This window comes from Mustelus asterias, chromosome 3 (assembly GCF_964213995.1).
Source record: "Mustelus asterias chromosome 3, sMusAst1.hap1.1, whole genome shotgun sequence".
NCBI lineage: Eukaryota > Metazoa > Chordata > Chondrichthyes > Carcharhiniformes > Triakidae > Mustelus > Mustelus asterias.
In genome coordinates, this window is record NC_135803.1 from 45,907,938 (window position 1) to 45,935,105 (window position 27,168).

General features: G+C 41.7%; 1 protein-coding gene across 1 annotated transcript in view; it reads left to right on the forward strand.

The window, feature by feature from the left end:
* The window catches only part of lekr1 (Leucine-, glutamate- and lysine-rich protein 1), a 154,980-nt gene extending 128,127 nt beyond the window's left edge, over positions 1–26,853 (forward strand). The window contains exons 10-13 of the mRNA XM_078202251.1: positions 5,777–5,870; positions 18,338–18,502; positions 22,662–22,961; positions 24,651–26,853. Coding sequence (XP_078058377.1) covers positions 5,777–5,870; positions 18,338–18,502; positions 22,662–22,961; positions 24,651–25,037 — 946 coding nt within the window. The 3' untranslated portion in view covers positions 25,038–26,853. The remainder of the gene's footprint in view (positions 1–5,776; positions 5,871–18,337; positions 18,503–22,661; positions 22,962–24,650) is intronic.
* The last annotated feature ends 315 nt before the right edge of the window (positions 26,854–27,168 follow it).

The window sequence follows — 27,168 nt, forward strand, 5'->3', positions numbered from 1 at the left end:
CTTTCTCCCTGCTGTTGTCACACAAACAAGGGTGGCATTTATAATTCTGGTATTATTTTAAAGTTCTAAAGTTCATTTATTAGAGTCATAAGTAGGCTTGCATTAACACTGCAATGAAGTCACTGTTAAAATCGCCTAGTCGCCCCACTCGGGCGCCTGCTCTAAAGAAAACAATCCAAGGCTATCCAGCCTCTCTTTATAGCTCAAAAGCTCCATCCCAGGCAACATCCTGGTGAATCTCCTCTGCACCCTGTTTACTGTAATCATATCCTTCTTATAGTGAGGCGACCAGAACTGCACACAATACTCCAGCTGTGGCCCAACCAAAGTTAGAATGTGATGAACATTATTTAAGTGACGTAATGTATGTGAACTTGTTAGTAATGTTGATTTCTTCCTCCAAATTTGTTATGAACTGTGTTTGCTTTCTGAAACCTCAGCTTTGCAGAATCTTTGTTGAACATCATGAGTGACTTTCTCTTCATAGAACCCTTCCATTGCTTTCCAATATTGGCTAATTTCAGTCTGACCATATGTCCACACTTATGAATGTTCAAAATAGCAATTAAAATACTTAACAAACTCAGTATGCCGTTGTATCTTCCAAGCCATTTTAGGCATCTTAATTTGTGGGAAAGTACGATAGTGATTTATATAGGTCGTGCATATGAGAAAAAGATGAACTGTTACTGTCAGTACAAGACCTCAGAGCTGTTATCATGAGTTGTAAATTTTGTGTGCGTCATTTTGTGTTGAACAATGTGAGTGGACAGAAGAAACACTTGGAGACAACCAAACATGTGTTAGACTATTTAAAATAATGGAAATTGGTCTCACCATGAACCTCATGATTTCAGCTGACCTCTTGCCACATCAGCTGGGCCATGTCCATTAAACTGAGTTCATCAGGAGTCTTGCAAGCTGGCAGACTGAAGTGGGCTTCTTAAAAGGAAATCACCCGGTCAGTTGGGGAAACGTATTTTATTTTCAGCTACATTTTGCAGCATTTCCTTTCTTGATTTTTCTAGGTAATTGCTACTTTGCACGTCAATAGTTTCTATCATTATTTTTAGTAGCTGCTAGCATTTTAACTCAATCCTGCAACGTGGTGAGGATGATGGGCATTTCTTGTGTTTCAAAATGGTTGTGTTACTTAGGTGAGAGTTCACGTAAGGCCAACAAATTCTGGTGCAATCACATCCGAGATAGGTTTTCTGCACCATCACTTCTCTTGGACTTGCATTTATAGACTTCACAGTCCCTAACCTTACCCTGGTGTGTGCGTGTGGGTCTATATTCATTGCCACTATTTGATAAGGCAGACTGTAAGAGAGGATGTCCTACAAACAAATCTAAAGCCCGGCTGGGTCTTCCCACAGAAGACCACAACATGAAGCTTTCCTGATACCAGATCTTTCCAAATCCATTTGAGAACAGCTTCTGCATCACACAGTCAATAAAATCAATGGGTAGAATTCTCCCATGTCCCCACCAGTGGGATCAATGGCGGGCAGGGGAGGGAGAGATTTCAACGGGAGGCCCAAAAATCGGTTTGAAGCCAATGTGAAATTACAGCAGGATCATCCGACTCTGCCCGCCATGGCTGATTGAAAATCCCACTGAAGGCCAGCGTGAAACCAGTTTGCATCCCGCTAATAGGATGCAGATGAAGGTCCGGCTGGAAATTTCCTCCCATAGTCGATTCTTCGTGATGCCAGCAGGAAAACACACTGGTCCAGAACTTGCTTGGACCAATGTGGCATGCAAAAGTCAGGATTTACCTGAAGAAGGCGTGGGGCTGCCTCCAGAGTTCAGGATGGAGGCTGTCAGTGACCCTGGACCACCACAGAAGTATTAAGGGGGGCACTATCAGTTGGTTCTTAAAACTTTAGCGTCTTCAAGGAGGTCCATCTTTCAGCCTCAAAGTATTGTTGGAGATCAATCTTCTCTCTTCAGCGATGGGTCAGTAATGTTCGGCACCTTTTAAATATGGCCACCCAGATATCACGGCAGGATATACACCATCAAATTACCTAGCCACAGAAGATAATGCAAAACTCCCAAAGGTATAATTAATTAAATCGGGTGTGGACAATATGACATAACTTCCTGTCAGCCTCTGCAGTAGGAAACTATCCCCGTCCCTGCCCCTGCCATGGGACTTAGCCCCAGATGGGAGATTATTGCTCATTGTGTGACAATATTTTCACTTTCATTATAGAAATAATGCCTCAGCTCAACAGGTCACAGTTTCCATTTGATGACTTGGTTACACTGATTGCAAGGCATCACAGATATTACCTGGTTATGGAAAAGGAGAAAGGACAATTTAGAATCAGAATAGTTAACTAGGGGAAAACCAATTTCAATGGGGGTAAGGATGATTCATAGAATCATAGAAGCCCTACAGTGCAGAAAGAGGCCATTCGGCCCATCGAGTCTGCACCGACCACAATCCCACCCCAGCCCTACCCCTTATCCCTACATATTTACCCGCTAATCCCTCTACCCTACGCATCTCAGGACACTAAGGGGCAATTTTCGCATGGCCAGTCAACCTAACCCGCACATCTTTGGACTGTGGGAGGAAACGGGAGCACCCGGAGGAAACCCACGCAGACACGAGGAGAATGTGCAAACTCCACACAGACAGTAACCCAAGCTGGGAATCGAACCCAGGTCCCTGGAACTGTGAAGCAGCAGTGCTAACCACTGTGCTACCATGTCGCCCCCAATTTATTTAGCCCAGGTCCAAAGGTTAGCAGGAAAAACGTAGGTGAACAATGAGCTACCTTCGAAGGAGAGATAACTTAGGCACAATTGAGGTATATTTCCTCAAAAGAGAAAGGTCGGATAAACAGATCCAGACTCGCTGGATGACAAAAGAGAAAAGAATTTAAGATGAAGAAGAAAAAATATGCTCATGACAAATGTCAAGTGGATAATACAATAGAGAACCAGAACAAATATTGGAAGTTCAGAGGGGAAGTGAAAAAGCAAATAAAAGAAGAAAAGAGAGGGTGTGAAACAGACTGGCAGTTAATGTTCAAGAAATCCCAAATTTTTCTATAGGCATATAAATTTAGAAAAAAATTGCTTCTTAGCTCTTTACAGTCCTCTTCTTTGGGTCTGTAAAGTATATAAAACCTTATATGCTTTGAAAAATCCCTTTTTAATTTACTTTATTATTCATGATCTACCAAAGCAATTCATTCTGTCATTCTGTATCCATTCTAAGGTGCCTTTCAATTAAACATGACATATATCAGAAACTATCAAAAGTTAAATTTTAATTAGATTCCCAAGATGTAATGAAACTCCAATACTTAATCTGAAGTTGGAGACAAGTCTCAGGACATTTGTGCATGTGCTGGCTGGGAAATGGCCGTCAGTGTACATTTTGTTTATTTTTCCTCCTTCAGGCCGAGAATCAGTCCTGTGCACCTAACAGTTGTGATGTGGAGATGCCGGCATTGGACTGGGGTAAATACAGTAAGAGGTTTAACAACACCAGGTTAAAGTCCAACAGGTTTATTTGGTAGCAAAAGCCACTTTTGCTACCAAATAAACCTGTTGGACTTTAACCTGGTGTTGTTAAACTTCTTACTGCACCTAACAGTTGGACAAGCCAAGCTTTGCTGCACCTGTCATTCATTGTGGCATGTTGAGTATGTGGCAGAGAGAGAAGACAGAGATTTGAAGCTCTTTGAGAAGAAAAGCTGCAAGGTTATTGGAATAGTAGTTAACTGAATAATCAATTTTAAGATTCAGTAACATAATCCATTTAATAGCAGTGCTATTGGAATACTAAGTTTAGGGTACTCATTTGTTTGCTCTTCATTTGAAGAAATAGTGAGTTTAACATGCATATGTGGGTGTCTTGGGGAGATATACGAGGTGGGGGAGAAGCATCAAGTGAATGCTCATGAATTCATTGGCAGAAAACTGTTTGCAACTCTGCCAGTCCCATGCGAGAAACCTTTGCATCAAGCTAGTCTTAACTCTTCACTGGTTTATGTGAATAAATTGGTGGGATAAAGGAGTAGTGGGAATTTGAATAATCTTTTTGTGTTTGTTTTGAGATCTTTCCAACCTATGTATCTGGTATAGTATAGTTCATTTTTCTTGTTTTAATGACTATTTTATTTTTTATATTTAAAAATTCAACACCAGACTCCTGTGAATTTGTTCAGTGACATATCTCCATGGTTTCGAAAGAAGTCTCACTCTGGGATCTGACTTGCCCAGTATTAACATCAGCTGGGATCATAAAGAAGGCCAAACTTTTAGTTAAATGTTTAACTTCCTTGTTTTTCTAAATACCCATATTAAAACAAAAAGCTACTTGTGTCGATTTTGGCCTAGCCCCATGTTCACACATCCAAGTTGATCCTTTGATCTTTATACTTTATCAATATATACTTGGCATGAGTTGCCAGTTCTCTACAAGCACCTCACCTGACAAAGAGATGAATGTCAGTCTCTCCTTGCCTCACCAGCAGTAGTCATTCTGTATCATAGAATCATAAAACACCTACAGTGCAGAAGGAGGCCATTCAGCCCACTGAGTCTTCACCCGAAAGAGCATCTTACCCATCTTTGGACACGAAGGGACAATTTAGCATGACCAATCTCTCTAACCAACAAATCTTTGGATTGTGGGAGGAAACTGGAGCCCTTGTAGGCAATCCACGCAGACATGAAGAGAATGTGCAAACTCCACACAGTTGCCCAAGGCTGGAATTGAACCCAGGTCCCTGACACTGTGAAAGCAGCAGTGCTAACCACTGTGCCATCGTGCTGCCAAAAGACGTGGAGGAGGGATTGAAGTGAGCTATTTGGGAAGGAGGGTTTTGCAACTTTTATCCAGTCAAAGGAGCACTCTTGCCCAGGATACTGAGCAAAAAAAACAAATTTTTCAGTGGGACCTGTGAACCTGAAAAAAGACACAACACATAACCAATTTCTATCCTTATGTCTGATAGCAATTGCTTTTTTAAGAATTCTGCTTTTTTGTTCCCTTATTTAATCAGGCAGAATAACCATATAGGTTTGTAAGCTTCACAAACCTACATTCCCCCAGCACCAGTCCTCTAATCTGAAATGTCTGCTAATTCACAAATAGATCTTTGTTTGTTTTAGTTCTGAGTTATTTAAAAAAGAAATTAACCTGATTGTTCTTTGAACCATGATAGGTTGATTCACTTTTATTGTCAATCGAGATGTCTGAGAGTGTGTTTAAAAGGGTCAACCCTCCACACCATACCAAAACACATTCATTCACCGCTCTGACCCAACCATGCTGCAACAAACCTTATTTACATAGAATGTACATCTCAGAAATAGACCATTTGACTAAACTGGTTGACACACCTCCTACTTATCCACATTGAAATTCATTCGTCAGTTACACATCTATTCCACTTATTGGGTAACAATTTTCACTAAACCATTAACGTGAGTCTGGTAATTTTCTATAATAATATAAAAGCGAAATACTGCAGATGCTGGAATCTAAACAAAAACAGAAAATGCTGGAAAATCTCAGCAGGTCTGACAGCATCTGCAGGGAGAGAATAGAGCCAGTGTTTCAAGTCTGGATGACCCTTCATCAGAGCTGTATTTTTGGTAATTTTCTGTTCCCTTTTAGATTGTTTTCAACAGAATATTTCAACTATACATTTATACATTTTTCTCACGTGAATTATGTTTTAAATGTTTTACTACATGCTATATAGCTTTGAGCTTTATCAATAAGTATGTTTATTTCTTACAGGGAACAGATGATGATTTCACACCAGAACAGGATTGAGCAGCTGCAAGAACGTCTTCGGCAGAAGTTAGGTGATGAAGATAGCTGGAGGGTGAAAGTAAGGAACTTCTTTACTGCTAGTTTTTCTCACAGTTGTATTGCCACAAGTGACATTTTTTCACCCTTTAATTCACTAATTGATACCCAGTAGAACATGAATGGGTCAACAAGTGAATCTGACATGCTGGATAAATATCCTTGGCAAACCATCAATGGGAAGATTGCCTTTTAAAATTAATCACAGTGTTCCCCGAGGTTATCTCTCTTGCTTAGAAGCTCTATTTTGTTTTGAAGAAAAACATCTTGAATTCTTGAACATAAATGTTCATGTGTTGATAGTAACCATGACAAAGCTTTGCTGGTTCTGATTTCAATGACGATCACAACTCCTGATTGGCGTCATTCTCATTCTGAATGCCAAATGTCATTCTCGCTGGCATACATTTTCACTAAGGCCATCTGTGACTGATGTCACACTTACCCTGGAAGGCTGGTCTCAAGCTTAAAGACCCACCTTTCACCAGAATATTCATATTTACAGGCAGATGTTGGTGTTAAAATATTTGAAGAGAATATATCACACTAGTTCTCAACAAGAACGTCAGAACATGTTATATTGGCAGTGTAAGAGTGTAATGCTAGACCCCTTCCCTGTCAGGAAATCTGAAATAATCCACATGTGAAATCAAAAACTTGGCCTTGATCCTATTCATTATTAACTGTACTTTGTATCATATTGAAATGTTCAGCTTCCCACCATGAAATGTTCAGTTCCTTTGGCACATGAAAATTCTACACTTACTTGCAGAAGGTAGTTATCAGTTTGAAACTGAGATTGACAATGTGTCTGATACATGCTGTTTTCCATCTGCTGATCTTTTAATTTGGTAAATTAATTGTGAGATTTTCCACCAAAGGTAATAAAGTGTCAAGTTTAAAATATAAGAGAGAAGATAAGAACTACAATTATTGAAAACAGGACTTTTTGTCTTCCGCCTTTTAAGGTTTGCAACATCTGTTAAATTTGTTTTATTTTAGCCCTCTAAAAATGTTTGCAATTTTGAATGCAAAAGTCTTTCATGGTCAAAAGTCTTTCACAGAAACTTCATGTGACAATAAGTATCCTTTTAACCTATGCAATTATAGTTGCAGTGATCTGGAGCAACACTTACACAGCTGTTGAACAAAGTTATTTTCCACTAATCAAAGACAGTTTCATTTTAGCGTTAATTGTATGCTAATTGTGTTTAATTGTATGCAGGTGATAGCCAGTAACTGGGGATTCACTTGTAATGATGTGGAGATGCCGGTGTTGGACTGGGGTAAACACAGTAAGAAGTTTAACAACACCAGGTTAAAGTCCAACAGGTTTATTTGGTAGCAAAAGCCACACAAGCTTTCGGAGCTCTTAGCCCCTTCTTCAGGTGAGTGGGAATTCTGTTCACAAACAGAGCTTATAAAGACACAGATTCAATTTACATGAATAATGGTTGGAATGCGAATACTTACAACTAATCAAGTCTTTAAGAAACGAAACAATGTGAGTGGAGAGAGCATCAAGACAGGCTAAAAAGATGTGTATTGTCTCCAGACAAGACAGCCAGTGAAACTCTGCAGGTCCACGCAACTGTGGGAGTTACAAATAGTGTGACATGAACCCAATATCCCGGTTGAGGCCGTCCTCGTGTGTGCGGAACTTGGCTATCAGTTTCTGATATTCGGGTAAGCGTTCTCCAAGGCGGGCTTCGCGACACATGACAGCGCAGAGTCGCTGAGCAGAAACTGATAGCCAAGTTCCGCACACACGAGGACGGCCTCAACCGGGATATTGGGTTCATGTCACACTATTTGTAACTCCCACAGTTGCGTGGACCTGCAGAGTTTCACTGGCTGTCTTGTCTGGAGACAATACACATCTTTTTAGCCTGTCTTGATGCTCTCTCCACTCACATTGTTTCGTTTCTTAAAGACTTGATTAGTTGTAAGTATTCGCATTCCAACCATTATTCATGTAAATCGAGTCTGTGTCTTTATAAGCTCTGTTTGTGAACAGAATTCCCACTCACCTGAAGAAGGGGCTAAGAGCTCCGAAAGCTTGTGTGGCTTTTGCTACCAAATAAACCCTGTTGGACTTTAACCTGGTGTTGTTAAACTTCTTACTGGATTCACTTGTACACATACAATGAAACTGTGGTTGTTGGGGGAAGAGGTACATGCTTTAGCTTGATATTTTAATGCTTACAAGAATGTGTTGTTACGATGCCAGCTGATACTACTGGACAATCAGGTCTTTGAATGGAACCTTGGCTCAACAGACTAACTTTTTTTTACAGATGTGGATGGACAGTCATAGGACTGCCAATTCATTTTTTAAACGTGAAAAGATTGACTATAATACAAACTCCTTCACCCCACCTTTATCCTCACAAATGTACATAGATTTTCAAGGATACCACGAGTTACAAAATACACGGTACACTATAAAGCTCTTGGAAAGTATATAGTCCATGTAACCCAATAGGCCAATTGTGGTCAGACATACTACACCCTGAAACAAAGTGGCAGATACCACCCATAACTTCTGTGGACTTCGCATCTAATGCCCCAGATACTTATCACACTGTGAGCCAAAAGGTTTCACTGGAGCTCCAATTTCCATATAAGTGTTTCCAAACGTTACTCTCGAAAAACATAGAATCTTTTCTCAAACAATAATTTCATTCAAATGCCTTCACCAAGGATCCACTTACAGGATTTTAATGTCTCTTTCACTATGCCTCTCTCTTGGAAAGCATTCAGACTTCCACACAATTTCTCAGATGCACAGCCATGCCAACAGAACACTACTTCTCCACAGGTTGTATTAAGGTGTGACTAATCTTTTGATTTATCTCTGATATCTGGTTCCCCATTTTAAATCTGATTACTGTCTCAGAGCACTTTTACTTGAATTCTCCTGAACTTCTTATTCTTTGTTCCTTTAACCTAACTGTTTTCCTGAGACATTCTTTTTGTCGTCTCTCCCCACCCCCTCCCGGTTATTTGAACTTCCTCTAGTTCTTTGGGAAGTCTGCTTTATATAGTTCCCATGATCTGTCCAGCTTCTTCTGGGTCCAGCTTGAAATTAAAACTCCAAAGTTCTTTCTAACCAACAGGTGGCCTGGTTGCTAAGCAATAGCCAAGTCTTTCTTTAACTCTGTTTACTTTCACATTGTAAACCCTTCAATCACAATAAAGGCACAGTTTGAAATTAAACCAAAACCCACAAACAGGCAACCCCCTTTGACATGAATCTAACTGAAATTTTAATCCTTTCTTACACAGAAACACAAAATTAAACTTACTTAAAGCCACACATTGTTTCTAATACTCGCAAATACAAATATAGATTACTTAAACCTACCTCTGTGTCCTGACTGTCAATATTAGCTCCAGTTCTATCCTTCACCAGCTGCATTTCTGGATTATAACAGGAATGTCCCTAACACTGGGATCTGCCACTGCCCATTGGAAACTGGCTTGAGAGATCAGCACGGCTTCACTACTCCCCTCAACCCCATAATCAATTTTGTGCAACCAAAATGTTGGTCTATAATAAAGTCATGTGTTTGTTAAACATTCTTGTAATTGACATTCAAGACCGAGCTATTGTTTTTGACTCCCGCCATAATCTCAATTTGCTGCAATTGACCCCACCCTGTGAACTAAGCCATGCAAAACATTTGCATCTTGCTGCAGTTCAGCCATCATATTTACCATCAAGACAACTTACTTCCACCTCCACAACATTATTCACTTCCATTGGTTCCTCAACCCCAACAACACTAAAATTGAAACATCACAATGAATAGGTATAATAAATTATGCCTATTGAGTTGATGTACAAAGTGATCAATCAAGTTTAAATCAAATTTAATGTTGTGAGAACAAACAACAAAGAACAAAGAACAATACAGCACAGGAACAGGCCCTTCGGCCCTCCAAGCCCGCGCCGCTCCCCGGTCCAGGATTGAATCCTGAATCCAGGATCCCCGCCCAATTTTCCAGCCTATCTACATACCAATATCCTATCCACCGAGCTGTCCCTCACAGCTACGATGCTTTGTTCATTACAACCTATTAACTTACCCCCACCCCCCCATTCCAGACCATGTGATCTCCAGGGAGAGGCGAAAACCCAGAGTGAAAACCCCAGGGCCAATATGGGGAAAAAAAATCTGGGAAATTCCTCTCCGACCCCCTGAGGCGATCGAAACGAGTCCAGGAGATCACACTGGCCCTGATCGGAAAATGCTTCCCAACCCTAGTCATTTCCACTTCCACGAACACCATATGAATTCCCTGCCCCCGAGACAGGTTCCCAACTATCCGCAGTCTCGCTCTGTACTGGCACCAGCAAGATGATCATAGAATGAAGCCTTGAAACGAGAAACAAGGAACAATTAGCCCGCGCCGCTCCCTGGTCCAAACTAGACCACTCTTTTGTATCCCTCCATTCCCACTCCGTTCATATAGCTGTCTAGATAAGTCTTAAACGTTCCCAGTGTGTCCGCCTCCACCACCTTGCCCGGCAACACATTCCAGGCCCCCACGACCCTCTGTGTAAAATATGTCCTTCTGATATCTGTGTTAAACCTCCCCCCCTTCACCTTGAACCTATGACCCCTCGTGAACGTCACCACCGACCCGGGGAAAAGCTTCCCACCGTTCACCCTATCTATGCCTTTCATAATTTTATACACCTCTATTAAGTCTCCCCTCATCCTCCGTCTTTCCAAGGAGAACAACCCCAGTTTCCCCAATCTCTCCTCATAACCAAGCCCCTCCATACCAGGCAACATCCTGGTAAACCTCCTCTGTACTCTCTCCAAAGCCTCCACGTCCTTCTGGTAGTGTGGCGACCAGAACTGGACGCAGTATTCCAAATGCGGCCGAACCAACGTTCTATACATCTGCAACATCAGACCCCAACTCTTATACTCTATGCCCCGTCCTATAAAGGCAAGCATGCCATATGCCTTCTTCACCACCTTCTCCACCTGTGACGTCACCTTCAAAGATCTGTGGACTTGCACACCCAGGTCCCTCTGCGTCTCTACACCCTTTATGGTTCTTCCATTTATCGTGTAGCTCCTCCCTACATTATTCCCACCAAAATGCATCACTTCGCATTTATCAGGATTGAACTCCATCTGCCATTTCCTTGCCCAAATTTCCAGCCTATCTATATCCTTCTGTAGCCTCTGACAATGTTCCTCACTATCTGCAAGTCCTGCCAGTTTTGTGTCGTCCGCAAACTTACTGATCACCCCAGTTACTCCTTCTTCCAGATCATTTATATAAATCACAAACAGCAGAGGTCCCAATACAGAGCCCTGCGGTACACCACTAATCACAGGCCTCCAGCCGGAAAAAGACCCTTCCACTACAACCCTCTGTCTTCTATGACCAAGCCAGTTCTCCATCCATCTAGCCACCTCCCCCTTTATCCCATGAGATCCAACCTTTTTCACTAGCCTACCATGAGGGACTTTGTCAAACGCTTTACTAAAGTCCATATAGACAACATCCACGGCCCTTCCTTCGTCAACCATTTTGGTCACTTCTTCAAAAAACACCACCAGGTTAGTGAGGCATGACCTCCCTCTCACAAAACCAGTGAGATACACTAATATTTAAGTACTCATGGATGATATTTGATAATGATTCTGTCCCAAGGTTGTCAGTTATAAAAAAAGGTCAGATGCAAAAAAGTAACATTTGCCTTCTCACCAGACAAATGGTCTAACTGGAGGGTAATATATTTGCTACACTTAAGGCATCTGAATTTTTGCACCCTGAATAATTACACTGCAATTATCTTTAATTTCACATGTGTAAGTGGAATTTTCTCAGGTTTCCCCGGGGTGCTCTGTATTTGTTGAACCTCACTCAACCAATACATAGACTGTGAAAGACAATATATAGTTAAAGAATGAAAAGGAATTTATTTGCTAATGCATGCATCAGGAGACAGACAGAGTCAGTGAGGGTTGACTGTCCTCTCTGAGTTAATATTGCAAGGTAAAATTATTATATTATTCTGAACATTACAATATCCCACCCAATCTTGTCAATCAAATTGGAAGGCCCAATCACAACGTTACCCATTATTACCTTAGCCAATAACGTTCCACCTGTCAACAGGAATAGGAGATTATTAGCTTATTGCCCATATAGGTTCCTTCCCCTTTGCCTAGGAAACCTAACCCACGTCATTAGCAGTGTCCAAGGCCATGGTTAATATCTGTGATTTTTAATTGGTGAAAGGAATCACTCTTTTGCTGAGACCAGGGCCTCCTTTATCAGCTTGAGAGACTGCTCCAGCCTCGCTACCCATGAACAAATTTACTTCCTTAAATAGCAGGCCTCTTAAACTTGCCTTTCGCATGTCCAAAAACAGATAACAGAAGCTGCTTTCTGTGCTCCATTGTATTAAAATAATTTGGTCTGTCTACCACTGTGTTTCCCATCATGCTGCATTCAGAATGAAGTTGGCCAAAGCACAATACCTATGTATTGAAAATACAATTTAAGCTTATAATGCTTGGTTAATTTGTGGTTATACAGTTTATGATACCTTTGCAGTTTATAAATATCTTTGCTTATTTTGTTCCAGGTACATTGTGAATTCTCACTATAGATGGCACTTGATAATTACCTTAACCTAGTCTACTTATTATAGTCAAACTAAAATGAAGGGCCTCATACTAGAATTTTATACTACATGTGTGAATGAACATGACCTGTCAGCATGGAGATTATCTTTTATGCCCCATAACAAAATGTCATTCTGACCCAGACAATGTTTCATTGAATAGTTCACAAAGATTTTAAGAAACTAATGGATCTTACTCATAGATAATTTTTTTCTTATATTGAGAGCATAACTGGACTTCTCCTCACTGACTATTTGTTGAAGAACGTTAAGGATACATGCTGCAATATATTTGGAATAACATTTGTAACAGACTTTCCTGTTCTTGTGCTAATGGATGGCCTTGGCGCAGCCAATAGAAGCAAATCATGCACAGAGGACCTTATACCAGTAATGGAACCAATTATTTCTTCACCGGTACTTTAAATGATGAAGAATTGGACAGCTTGCCTTCTTGAAGTGCACTACTGCCACCCATTTTTCTTCTATGTTTTGTACATAGGGAAACTGCACAAGGCTAAGGCACATGAACAGGAATATGTGATCCAGTGTGCCAAGTTAACATTCAATAATTGCATAAATAGCGTGCTTTCCCAAGAATAAATAAATCAATATGTCTCAGCATTAGAAACAGGATAGTGGAATACAAAAAAACATATAGGGCAGGATTTTTCGCGCAGCCTGTCACCTGTTTTGCGGTGGTGGAGGTGGCCCGCCATTGGTCTGTGGAGGTGGCCCGCCATTGGTCTGTAGAGGTGGCCCGCCATTGGTCAGTGGCGGGATATTCTGCTCCCGCTATAGTCAACGGGGTTTCTCGTTGAATGCACCCTTCACCGCCATGAAACCCACGGCAGGGCTGTGCCATGGGCGGGACCGGAAGACCCCAGCAGCGTGAACGGCCAAACAATTCTGGCCATAGAATATATCAGGAATGTTTAAAATTACTGGAATATACTTCCACAGTATCCCTTTGCTCAATATAGCTTTCACACTGTCTCCTTTCACACAATCTGGCTTCATGTTTGCAACCAGTTCACACCCAGATTTAAATATCACAACTGTGATTACATTACTGTTGTACATGAATAATGCTAGCTTTTTGTTGCATCTTAGCTGACTAAATAATCAGCTGAATAATCAGATTTCATTGGTTAAATTTTGCACAGTTTGAGGGATAAATGGATATGTCATTAATGGTTTCTATTTAAAGGTTAAACTATGAAGCTGCACTTACATTCTGCAGAGTGCATGCTCCCTGAGCTGCTTGTATGCCCTGCTCACTCTTTGTCTTGCCTGCAAGGATTCCAGTGCTGCCTTTCCTCGGGGTGCTGGAATTATATTGAAAAGGGTTTCCCAAACTTTGCGAGCAGCAGAACCCCGAGTGACTTTCCAAGAACATCGGAGAACCCCAAGCATTCTCGTAATGTCAAGGCTCCTTTTTTGCCATTGAATCAATGTAAACACAGGAATCAAATGTAAAGAAGTCTTTTCTAGCTATATCTATGCATATTTTAGGAATGAGGAAGAGGCACACAGACACAAATACATTCGCCAGCTACATGCCCCTCTCGCATTAACTCCTGGCCAAGCCACCCTCCCACCACCTCTTAACAATAATGGCTGGCAGTAACACCCACTATGTGAGTGGGTAATCTAAAACGTTCTCTTATTTTAAAAAAATTAAGTAAACTTTTGTCATTCTTCATGGGAGGAGTGATGCTGGAAAGCTGATTCTCATATTGGACATACAGATTCCTGTGTTTGCATTGATTCAATGGCAAAAAAGGAGCCTTGACGTTACGAGAATGCTTGGGGTTCTCTGATGTTCTTGGAAGGTCACTAGGGGTTCTGCTGCTCGAAAAGTTTGGGAAACCCTTTTCAATATAATTCCAGCACCCCGAGGAAAGGCAGCACTGGAATCCTGCAGGCAAGACAAAGAGTGGGCAGGGCATACAACAAGCATACTCACCTCCCTCTCACACACACAAACACATCTCCCTCACGCACACATATGCACACACACATGCACACGTACATGCACATTCAGCTCTCTCACACACACACACAATACTTTTCACTGTATACTAGTACATGTGATAATAATAACTCAAATCAAACCAAAACACACGTCCCCCTCTTTCACAAACACATACTTACAAACATGCACACACATTCTCACCTTCCTCTCACACATACACACACGTCCCCGTCGCTCACACACTTGTCCCCCTCTCTCTCGCACATGCATTCACCCCTCTTTCTCATGCTCTGAGGCCCAGTCTGCTCTGGCCCACCGCTCTGAGGCCCACTCTGGTTCCTGCTCTGGTCCCCCTGCTCCAAGGCCTGCTCTGGCCCTCCTGTAATGAGGCCTGCTCTGGTCTCCTTCTCCAAAGCCTGCTTTTCCTATCACTGTGCTGTTGATGCTCGCCCTGATGTGGAGTTTTGAGTTTTGTGCTTTCCTAGCTCATCCACAGTAAGAAGTCTCACAACACCAGATTAAAGTCCAACAGGTTTATTTGGAATCACGAGCTTTCGGAAGCTCATCAGGTGAACGGATAGGTAGGTTCACAAACACGGCATATATAGGCAAAGACACAATTGCAAGATAATTACAGATTGGAATGAGAAGAATGGTTGGAATGTGATTATTTACAGGTAATCAAGTCTTTACAGGTACAGACAGTGCGAGTGGGGAGAGGGATAATCACAGGTTGAAGAGATGTGAATTGTTTCAAACCAGGACAGTTAGTAGGATTTTGCAAGCCCAGGCTAAATAATGGGGGTTACATAGTTTGACATGAACCAAAGATCCCAGTTGAGGCCATCCTCATGCATGCTTGTAATTGTAGATAAACCTGTTGGACTTTAACCTGGTGTTGTGAGACTTCTTACTGTGTCCATCCCAGTCCAACACCAGCATTTCCACATCATAGCCCAACCAGTCAGAGGCTGGCTTCTCCAGAATGGTCTGCAGCATTTTTCAAATTGTACAAATGAGCCTGTCCTACCACAAACTCCCTGGGAAGCTCCTGCGACCACCCTGGGTTCTGCAGACCACAGTTTACTGCATTGATATCTTACACATGGACTATGTGGCCAAGTGTTTATGCTCCACAGAAACTGTGGTCTTTTGGAGATAGCAATATTATTTTTCTAAGTGCCTGCACAAATGATCATGGCTTGAATCTTCTGATGTGGAGATGCCGGCGTTGGACTGGGGTGAACACAGTAAGAAGTCTCACAACACCAGGTTAAAGTCCAACAGGTTTATTTGGTAGCAAATACCATAAGCTTTTGGAGCACTGCTCCTTCGTCAGATGGAGTGGAAATGTGCTCTCAAACAGTTGTTTGCACTGTTTGAGAGCACATTTCCACTCCATCTGATGAAGGAGCAGTGCTCTGAAAGCTTATGGTATTTGCTACCAAATAAACCTGTTGGACTTTAACCTGGTGTTGTGAGACTTCTTACTGTGTTGAATCTTCTGGTCAGTGACAATGCTGTGCACATTGCCTCTGCCCACAAATATTTTCATGACCTAGTATTACTGCGCATTTTTTCTGATCCTGGCTGAAGAAGAAATGTGCTGTGCCCCCTTTTTACAACACTAATTGCCATACTGAGGTAAGTTTAAAAGTCCAGTCTTTGATTGTGGGTTAGTGAATGGATGAGTTATTGGGTGTGTGGGCAATTTGTTTAATTTGGTGAGTGGATGAGATGGATGGGTGGGTGAGTGGATAGGTGGATTAGTGCGTAGTATGTTTGGGAGAGTTAGTCAAGTGAATGCGGAGTAGTCAAGTCTGGTCAGGGGTTAGTCAGGTCACATATACTTGCGGGGGGATAGTCAAGTTGTCATGGGTGGTCAGGAGCTAATTGGCTCTGTTTGGGGATAGTTAGGTGGTCAGGGGGTTAGTTGGATCAGGTTGGGGGGGTAGTTGGGTGATTCAGGGATAGACGGTGTTAGTTGTGGAGGGTAATTGGTTGGTCAGGAGGGGTGATTGCATGGATAGGAAGTAGCTAGAGGGCTGTGGAGTAGTCAAGTGTTAGAGGGGGTAATCGGTGGGGCCGGTGGTGTTGGCTGTGGAGTTAACCATGCGTTAGATCTAACATCTGCTGGATAAAGTAAACTCATTAAAGTAACTCATGCACATTTATTCTAAGTCTTGGATTCTGATTAAGAGCCAGAGAAATTTGCACAGGGTCCTGGGCAGCAGGTGAATTGCCCACATTGAGTGTTTAAACTTTCCAGGCAATTCCCATGTAGATCCACTCATCAGGACTTCCGCAAGGCCCTGATGCGCATCGTCCATCATGCATCTGGTCTTTGGTAATCTGGAGACAGAAAATTTGGGCCATCGTTTTTAAAACTCTGTCTTGTGACTATTGTCGCGTTTGTTCAGATACTTTTTTATAGACATCTGCTGTGATTGACAAAAATTGCTGTGTAGGTTTTATATTTTAACTTAATGACTAGCCAAGTGGTTAATAAAAGTGTTCTTTCTTTGACTCGTAAATCTTGTTTGATTGGCTCCTTATTGTTCACAGCTTAAATAGTTAAATACATTTGAATTCAGAAAAGGCATATCCTCATAAAAATAAACCTAAATCTCTGTTGTGACCAATCAAGGAGGTTGAATAGAAGGGAACCAATTTACGCCTCATCAACTGATCAATAAAATCCCTTGCTTCCTCATCGGAAGTGGATAAGGAGCTGGGGCTGAGGCACTTGCTGCAATACTACCTCCTCCACCTTTTCTTGCTGGTAGCTGGAATAGAGAAAACAAATAATTAGTGATTGACTAGGCTGAATCCTACATTATAGATAACTTAGTCATTGTCTGCTAGCTATCAGTGAATATTGGATGGAGCCTCACTGACTTGATGGGGAGGCCAATCTTGCCTTCTGTGCAGCAATGATTTCTGTCCTCACCAGTCAGCAATGCGGCCTGCTCCTCAGCTCTGGGGTACCCTCCCCGGTCTAGGCCCTCTTTCGCTGCTTATGGGCGAGCTTGTTCTGGATAAAGACAGATGGATTGCCTGTGAGCATTATGGGTGAAAGAGCAATTCCAAAGAATGCATGCCTGCTGTGTGTGCTTAGTCCTCCCCAGTAAGATATGAAGATGCTGTTTGTGCAGGATCTAACATGAGACGGTGATCTTAAAGTGGCTGGCAGACAGACATGCAGTGCTGTTGTTCCATCTGCTGATAGTGTGTGACATTACAGTGGAGTTTAACCCTTAGACTTCTGTTTCTGTCCCTCAGAAAGAGAATCTCCCAACTTCCCTGGAAGGGAATCCTTGGGGCAGTCTCACTGAAGAGTGGAGCAGATGGTTTTGAACGTTTGGTAGGCATGCTGATTTAGATCTTGAGCACACACTCGGTTTGGAGTAAGTGAATGTCGGTGCAGGTGCCATTTAAATATGGCACATGAGCTTCAATTCCATTGGATAACGGAGGACAAATGAATCATTGTTTGTTCTGCCATGTGATTTGACAAGCTCTTCGCTGATTCATAATTAATGACTGAAAAGCAGAAGGTCTGATGCGAAGTTCATTCTCACCACCACTGATTGTAGGTATAGCAATAACATTGGTTTTTAAAAAAGCTAAAACCTGCTCTTGTAACAGTAACAAAAATCAGTCCATCTGTCTTTATCCAGTAACAAAAATTACAAGAAGGAAGGGAGAGTATGTGCTGATTTGAATTAACTTCCTCCTTTTGAGTAAATTTTACATTCCTAGCAAAATAGAATGCCTTGACTCGTATTTTTAAGGGAAGGTTACATTGACGTGATGCTGAGCATTAAGCATGTACATTATTGTTCTGCAGATAGATGCGGAGCTATCCATGCAACAAGCGCATCACTCCACAGAGCTTAAGGAATTAGCACTACGGATGAAGGAAGAAGCAAAGTTTAAAATGGATACTGAGAGACAAAACCAGCAAGAACTAATAAATAAATACAAAGAAGAACACAAGACTCTTCAGGCAAAGGTTTCTGATAGATTATAATCAAAATGGCTTCTGAAATGCTATGATCTTACAACTGTCTGCATTTGTATATATAAAACATGCCCGCGTGGGTTTCCTCCAGGTGCTTCAGTTTTCTCCTACAGTACAAAAGACATGCTGGTTAGGTGCATTGGCCATGCTAAATTCTCCCTTACTGTACCCGAACAGGCACTGGAGTGTGGCAACGAGGGGATTTTCACAGTAACTTCATTGCAGTATTAATGTAAGCCCACTTGTGGCACTAATAAAATAAACTTAAAATTCCATTTAAAATTGTTTGTCCTCTTTTACTCATGCACCCACCAGAACTCATTCTCAATTATTAGATTCCTACATTTTCATTCTATCTCAACTTCTTGACACTTGGTAGTGCAGAACTTGAGTATTACTGAAACAAGAGACATGCCATTGAAACTTTTCATCTTTCACTCATTGGGGCAGATGCAAGATTGTCAAATTTCAAAAGGAGCAGCAGTTTATACTGAATGAAAAATTCAATCAGCACCCTTTCCCCATACAGTCTCAATTCTTGTTCACTTTGAAATTTGGCATTCTTGCATCTGTCCGAATGAGTGCAAGATGAAAGCTTTGACAGTGTGTCACATTTTTCAGCAATGGTCCTCTAACATGAAACCATTTGCAGTGAAACATGGGTTAATTCAGTAATTGCGATGGAAATAAAATACATTCTGAAGACCTTTGGATTACGAATATAATATCAAAATGTTAAAGTTTGTAAAGTGTAGCAATTATAATGGATTGATTTTGGATACGTGAGAAATTGAATGCTTCAGTGGGATGGTAAATCAAAGGGAGAATTTTGTTTAAAGTATTTTCATGTTTTAAAAAATAAACTACAAATATACTGACATTTTACTATCCAATGGAAACCCTTAAAATGTGTCTGTCACCTTGATAGGATTTTATTGTGCTATCAACAATATGGAGTTCCCCAATGTATGATAGAACAGATCGATAGGAAATCATGAGGGCCACAAATTTGGAATAGCCAGTTACAACTCCACATCTCGGCATCCTGAAAAGTATGGATAAAGGCTAGAAATGCAGATTTCCAAACATGCGCACTGGCTTCTTGTTGACCCCAATGGAGGCTGATTTTTTATTCCCCAGTGTTCTGTTGAGATCTGTGTACAGATTGTTGGATTCAATCTTCAGATTTGGAATTAGTCTCATGAATTACATAATCTTTGAAAGGCAAACCCTTAAAAAGTCTAGCAATCACTACTAATAAATATAATTATCTTGTGTAGCGCAGTTTTCTAAACTGCATATTAAAGACAAAAATGCATTAGTGGGGTAAAATACATGGGGTTACGGGGATAGGGCCTGGGTGGATGCTCTATTGGAAAGTCGGTGCAGACTTGATGGGTCGAATGGCCTCCTTCTGCACTGTAGGGATTCTATGATTTATAAAGGAGCTGTTATGATCCTTGACTTCCCAAAACACTTAATGCTCTGTAAAGTACTTTGCAATGTAGTAGTTTGTAATGCAAAAAATGCTCAATGAAGTTGCAGATGATCATCCTATCAACCCATGAATTACATATGAATATATGAATTAGGTGCAGGAGTAGGCCACTCGGCCCCTCTAGCCTGCTCCGCCATTCAATAAGATCATGGCTGATCTGATTGTAACTTCAACCCCACGTTCCTGCCTACCCCAATAAACTTTCACCCCCTCGTTGATCAAGAATCTATCCAACTCTGCCTTAAAAATATTCAAAGACTCTGCTTCCATTGCCTTTTGAGGAAGAGAGTTCCAGAGACTCATGACCCACTGAGAGAAAAGACTGGGATTATCCCAAAAAAAGTTCCCAACGTGCAAGAAAATGGGAGTAAATGCTGCTGTTTTTTTAGAATGGTTTCCAGAATGAATCTCCGACGTGCTGTATGTCACAGAGAGCCCTAGCAGGACTCGCTCTGGAAATCTATGGGTGGAGCATATTCCCACCCGAGAGGTTGGCAGCATAGCGCTGAGTGGGCCACTGCACATGCGCACGTGCCGATCTATCAGCCCCACATTGCCGACCTCTAGGTGGCTGGCCAGCCTCACAACCCCCCATCGCTGGCCTCCTGGATCTCCCCAGGCCAGCCCTGATGTCTCCCCTCTCCCTGCCCCGGCACAGTCCCAAGCCCCCTCCCAATGACCAGCCTAAACCCCCCCCCCTCCCCGACAGCTCCAATCACTCTCTTTCCCTCCCTCTCCCAGTCATCCCAATGCAGAGTGACAGCAGCAGTGGACCCTCCCACCCCCACCAATCGCACCCCCCCCCCAATTGACCTACCGCAATAGGCCCCGCCCCCTTGGAGTACCAGATGCCTGGTGGGCAGTGCCAAGGTGCCCTTTGGGCATTGCCAGTTTGTCCCTTTGGCAGGGCCAAGCTAGCACTGACTGGCACTGCTCAAGGGGCACCTCCCCCCTCCCATTTACCACCGACCTTCTGGGGAGGCCTCAATGGCCTTTCTTCCCTCCAGCAGAGTCGGGCTACCTGTTCTCCGTTAGTGGGGAGAAGGAGTAAATCCCAATGTACCACTCCCGGTAGGGGCTGGTGGGGGAGAGATGCTAGTGGGCCCAGAGACTTCAGTCCTGGGCCTGCTAATCAGATGAAAATAGCGATTTCAATATTGAAATCAGCTCCGCACCGATTTCCGATATGGAGCTGATGATGCTGAAAATCTTAGTGTTGGAGACTCGCACAGGCCGGAAGCCCATGAAACGGCTCCCACTAATGTCTCCTGGCCTGCTGCCCTACTCGAGCAGCGCAGCGGGCTGGGAGAATCGCCCCCAACATTTCTCCTCATCTCTGAATTAAATGAGCGATGCCTTATTTTTAAACTATGACCCATAGTTCTGTATTCTCCATTTGGAGGAAACATCCTCTCCATATCCACCCTGTGAATACCACTCAAGTTCTTAAAGGTTTCAATCAAATTTCCTCTTACCCTTCTAAACTCTAGTGAATACAAATCTAACCTCTTCAACCTGTCCTGATAAAACAACTCATCCTTTCCTGGTAATGGTAGGACAAACTGTCTCTAAACTGCTTCTAACACCTTTACATCTTTCCTTAAATAAGAAGACCAATACTGTACCCAACACTCCAGCTGTGGTCTCATCAATGCCTTATACAACTGAAGCATATCCTCCCTACTTTTGTAATCAATTTCTCTCACAATAAACAATAACATTCTATTGGTTTTCCTAATTATTTGCTATGCCTGTATACTAGCCTTTTGTGATTCATGCAGTAGGACACCCCAGATCACTCTGCACCTTAAGAGTTCAGCAATCTATTATTGAGATAATAAGCTTTATTATTATTTCTGCCAAAATGAACAATATTACATTTGCCCACATTATATTCCATTTGCCAGTATTTGCCCACTCACTCACTTAATCCATGTATGTCCCTTTGGTTAAATGCCATTAAATCAGAACACAGGAAATATTCTGTTCATACTATGGATAACAGTATTTAAAATGATGAAAGGGCAAAACCTGTGTATAAAGTGAAACACAAGAGCATCATTGTGAGTTGTGACAAAATATGGATACTACCCATATGTCCTGGATATCAAGCTGTCAGATTTTCAGACCTATTTTGGAAAATAGGACCATAAGAACACACGGGATACGTAAAACCTTCAAACTCACCATGCTCATTTCCTTCACAATTAACCAACAATTGTTTTATCCTGGACTCTATCCAACCCATTCCCTTACAGGTCATTTCCAGGTTTCCCCCAATATTATAGGAGCTCTACAATGACGGTGGAAGTTGGAAGTCATACTTGAAATCCTTCTTTCCAAATATGTTAAAAATAATAAAATAAATTGCAAAATAATTTCAATAGTAAAAGCCCAGCTTTTCATTTCTATTGTCATTTGAAGATAAAGTTTAATTCTATGACAAAATGCTGAGCAGGAAGTAGAACCATTTGTCCTTACTAAAATACAGTTGGTTGTCAGCATTTCAGAATTCATAATGAAAATTATTGTAACTGTCTACTAATTTTACAAATTGGTGGATAATAAGACCCAAATATTGAAACATAGGGTGTTTAAATTCACCGCAACCAGTTTTCAATTTGAATTAAGTTTTTGGATGTTTTTTGTTAGATTTCTGACTTAATCAGTGATGCCACCAAACCATTACAGTTGGAAGTGAACAGAATGAAGAAAAAGCTTCAAGATACCCAGAACCAACTAATAGAGAAAGAGCGTTCCAAAGATGGTGAAATATTTAATCTGGAAAAGGTCATCTCTCAGCTCAAGGTAAAGTTAAAACAAGAACAAGACAAAGTGGAATCCATGACTGAGGAACTGAGGACTGAAATACAGCAGAAATCAGCAGAGATAAGAGAAACACTGCAGGAGGTAGAGCAGCAAAAGGATGAGCTGGACCAGGCCAAAAAAGAGGTACATATCCATGTAATTATTACAAAGACCTAACTGTTTAACAAGTTGATACATTAAGTAGTTGAGCTGTATGGACCAGGCAGGTTCCAGGTTTCAGCCCCTGTGTTCTTGTCTTCTATTGCTAATCAGTGGAAGTGCCGGGTGTCAGAAGAAGACAATAATAAATGTTCTTATTCATAGCACAAAGGCTCTTTACTCCTTCACATCTCTTTAGTTCTTAATAAACCTTCATTAAATGCATGGACTTATACCCTAAGCACTTGGCAAAATAAGCATGTAGTAAAATAATTTACTTTGATATTGGTTGAGGAGGCAGTTTTTTGGCACAATTGTTCATGACCTGGCAGTTGGAATTTGGAGCAGAACCAAGGTCTAGCAGGGTGCAACCCAGTCCAGCTCTATTGGAAATTCCAACATTTTCAAGCGTATGTCAATAACATTAATGGCTGAACATATTATTCTTTAACTGAGGGAATTATTTCATTTGGTAACTTTTTTATAATTTATGCCTTTAGCAACACTGGACAGTAGAGATACCTATTTCACAAAAGCAAAGCAAAACATTGTAGATGCTGGAAATCTGAAATATAAAAACACAAGATGCTAGAAATATTCAGCAGGTCTGGAAACATCTGTGGAGAGATAATGGGCTGAATTTTAGCATCTGGATGAAGGCCATAGACCTGAAGCCCTGACCAGAATTCTCCAACTATTCACACTGGTCAGAATTTCTAGTTCTGCCGATCGTACACCCTGCCACAAGTTACCCGGCTGTGTGGGGTGCAGTCAATGGGAAATTCCATTGATAGTGGCAGGACCAGAATATCCTGCAGCCAGCAAATAGCGTGCCATCTCTCATTGAGGGAAACATACTGCAGGGAGGCCTGTGAATCCCCCTAAATTCTGGGTAGAATTTTACACTGCTCAGGCAGACGAGCGTTCAACCCGGAAGCACATGAAATTGTGTGAGAAGACATTGGGCGAACTTCCTGATGTCACCGTGCACTCACATGAGATTCCAGTCAGTGGGCACAAGTGCAAATCAGATGTGTGCCAACTGACAATTAGGAAGCTGATTTCAAGGATTAAATCTCCAATTGACCTGCATCTTACGTTGCTTATGTGAATTTTAGCTTGGCGCATGGACAACATGGTGGCCAAACCGTTTTTGCCGCTTTATCATTCAATGGTGGGATAAAAGGAGGCAGGATCAAAGACCAGATGAGTTGGTTGGAGTTATTGAGAATTTGGTGTGGGCTTCCACCAGAGCATTGTGAATGTTCTCACTGCTTCCTTTTGAGGTTTGTGTACCTTGTTTGGAGTTTTCAGGACATTTCAGTCTTGTGACATCTCTCTGAGAGTGTCAATGCTTTGGCACCCTCAGTGCATGTGTCAACCCCATTTGCATCTCTGAAGATGGGTACTGACTATTCAGCAGGGAGACCTCCTCTGAGGAGGAAGACAGGGGCCAAAGATAGAGGAGGCCACGTGGTCACAGACATCACCTCAGAGGAGAGGCACAGCTAGTTTAATAGTAGTTGGCTGTTCTTCATTTCAGTGGTATTCTTTTTTGAATGTCTTTTGCAGGTTTTCACAAATACCTTTTTGCAATTCAATTTATCCATCTCTGTATAATTTATACATATATTCTGTGAATATAATAATGACTTGGCATGTTCCCACTTGCAGAATACCTTTCTTGAAGAAACTGTGCGCAGGGAATGTGAGGAACGTTATGAACTCACTGAGGCTCTAAGCCAGGCTCGGGAACAGTTGATGGAATTAAAGAGACTGAGTAGAGAACTTCCACATTCTCACCGTTCAGTTAGTCAAGGAAGTCTTAGCTCTTCCTCCTCACCTGCAGGGAGTCAGACACATAAGATCCAAAGAAGTCCCTCTCACAATAGCAGGACTAAACTGAGTGTCATGCCTGGGATCCCAATGAATGTTAATGCCTCAAACAATGCTGGATCCACTGCTTTACCCATCATACCAGTACTGCATCCATCGAAAGGGAGAGTGTCATCTGTGGGTGAAATCAAACAGAGGATTGCAGCTGCTGTAAGAAGAAAGTAGGCTGTTCACAAATTCAGGAAGGTGCTGTTTGACACAAATGTTTACCTGATTGGACTATGTATATTCTAACAATAAACTCAAATAACGGGGCCCTAATTTAACCCATGCAAACCCATCCATCCACACAGGTCCCATGTGCTTTCTACCAAGAGTTGTTGTGCAGCTTCATAAAACCATTAACTTTTTAAATACAGCTAAACATGGTTTCATGTCTAATGATTCTGACAAAATAGGAAATGTTTACTGACAACTAATATTATCTTAAGATCCATTTACATAAGAATTGCATAGAATGTACCACACAGAAACAGACCACTGAGTCCAACTGGTTCATGTGAAAGCCGCTCTTCATCTGATCGCATCAGCATATTCTTCGTCTCTTTCTCCCTTATGCATTTAACCAAGTTCCTCTAGAATACATGTGCTTACCTCATGTACTTGAGGTAGCTTGTCCCATGTTTTATCCACTCCATGGGCGGGATTTTCTGGCCCTTCCCGCTGATGGGATCTTAAGGTCCTGCCGAAGGTGACCTTCCAGAATGGGTTCCCTGGTGGTGCAGCCAGTGAGCAACGCCAATGACCATTGACTTTGGCAGGACTAGAAGATCACGCTGGCAGCCAATGGCTAGCTGTCTCTGCCTTGGGAAAACCCGTCGCAGGGAGGGCCGGAAGATCCCAGCTCATGTATAAAGAGATATCTCCTGAATTCCCAGAATTTACTCTATCTCACTCATCTTATAGTTTTTGTCTATCCCTCAAAAGCAAACATCTTCTCTGTGTCCATCAAACTCTTTTGTCATCTTAAGGACAAATACCCCATTCAGTCTTCTCTTTTCTAAAGAGCCCCAGCTTATTCAATCTTTCCTAATAGGTGGACCCTCTCAATTTTGATATTATTCTAAATCTTTCTCCTTTGGTAGTGCATCTAACTCTTTTTGTAATATGGGAACTGTGCACACCTAAGTGATTTCTAACCTGGAATCTGTATACATTTAACTTAACCTCTCTGCTTTTCCATTCTATCAATTGTTAACATGTGTTACTACTTTTGGTGATTTCTGTATTTGTACATCTAGGCCCCTTTGATATCCTATTTTGATTTTTGTTTTACAAGGAGGAAGTGACCTCATTCTTCCACAAAATGCACCAACTCACTCTTGCCTATATTCAAATTATTTCACAAATACATATTTCTGCAACATATGAAGGAATTCCCCCTCCCCCCAATGAGGCTTCCACTAGGCTCTGGCCCTTGGCACAGGTTGGTACTGCCAGGTTAACACTGCTAGATTGGCACTGTCAGGTTGGCATAGTGCTAACCTGTGCCAAGGGACAGTGCCATTGGGCATTGCCAGGCCATTGCCTCGCCATGTACCTCTCCCCTGGGGGGGCTATACTCACCTTTATGCCCATGGAGGGATCCCCATGATAGGTTCACATCTGGATGAACCGTCGGCCTGGTTTGAAAATAGAGCGGGGGGGTGGGTGTCAATATCTGGTGAGGGGGCATGTTTATTAAAATTTATTAAAATGTATGTAAATCAGGTTTATGCCCATTATGGGCATGGACCTGATGACATCCCCAGCAAGGAGCGAGGAAGATCCAAAATGACGATCTCGCTGGAGAGATCTGTGACTTCCGTATCTTGAGCACCCACTGCTCAAAAGGAGTTGGCTCAAGATCACTCCCTCTGTTACTGAAGGCCTTTTGGTAAAACATATATATTACATCTGTTGCACTAGCCTTGCTTCCTCTTCCTATTATTACTTCAAAGAATTCAATAAAGTTGATCAAGCATGTCCTTCCCTTTTGAAATCCATTCCGACTATTCTTTGTTGTTTTATTGGTTTCTAGATGTTTTCCTATTACATCTTTGTGAAAATATTCTATTATTATTACCAGCACCAATATTAAGCTTACTGGTCTATAGTTCTCTGTACTTGTTCTACCTTCCTTTTAAAATATAGAAGTCATTTTAACCATCTCCTGGTTCTCTGGAACTATAAAATCTGCTATCTCTTCCCTAATTTTTATTAGATATGGGTGCAATCCCATCAAGGACTTTTATCCTCACTTAAGTTTCATTAGATTTTTAACTGTCTCTCACTTTTCTATCCTGAATCTCTTTAT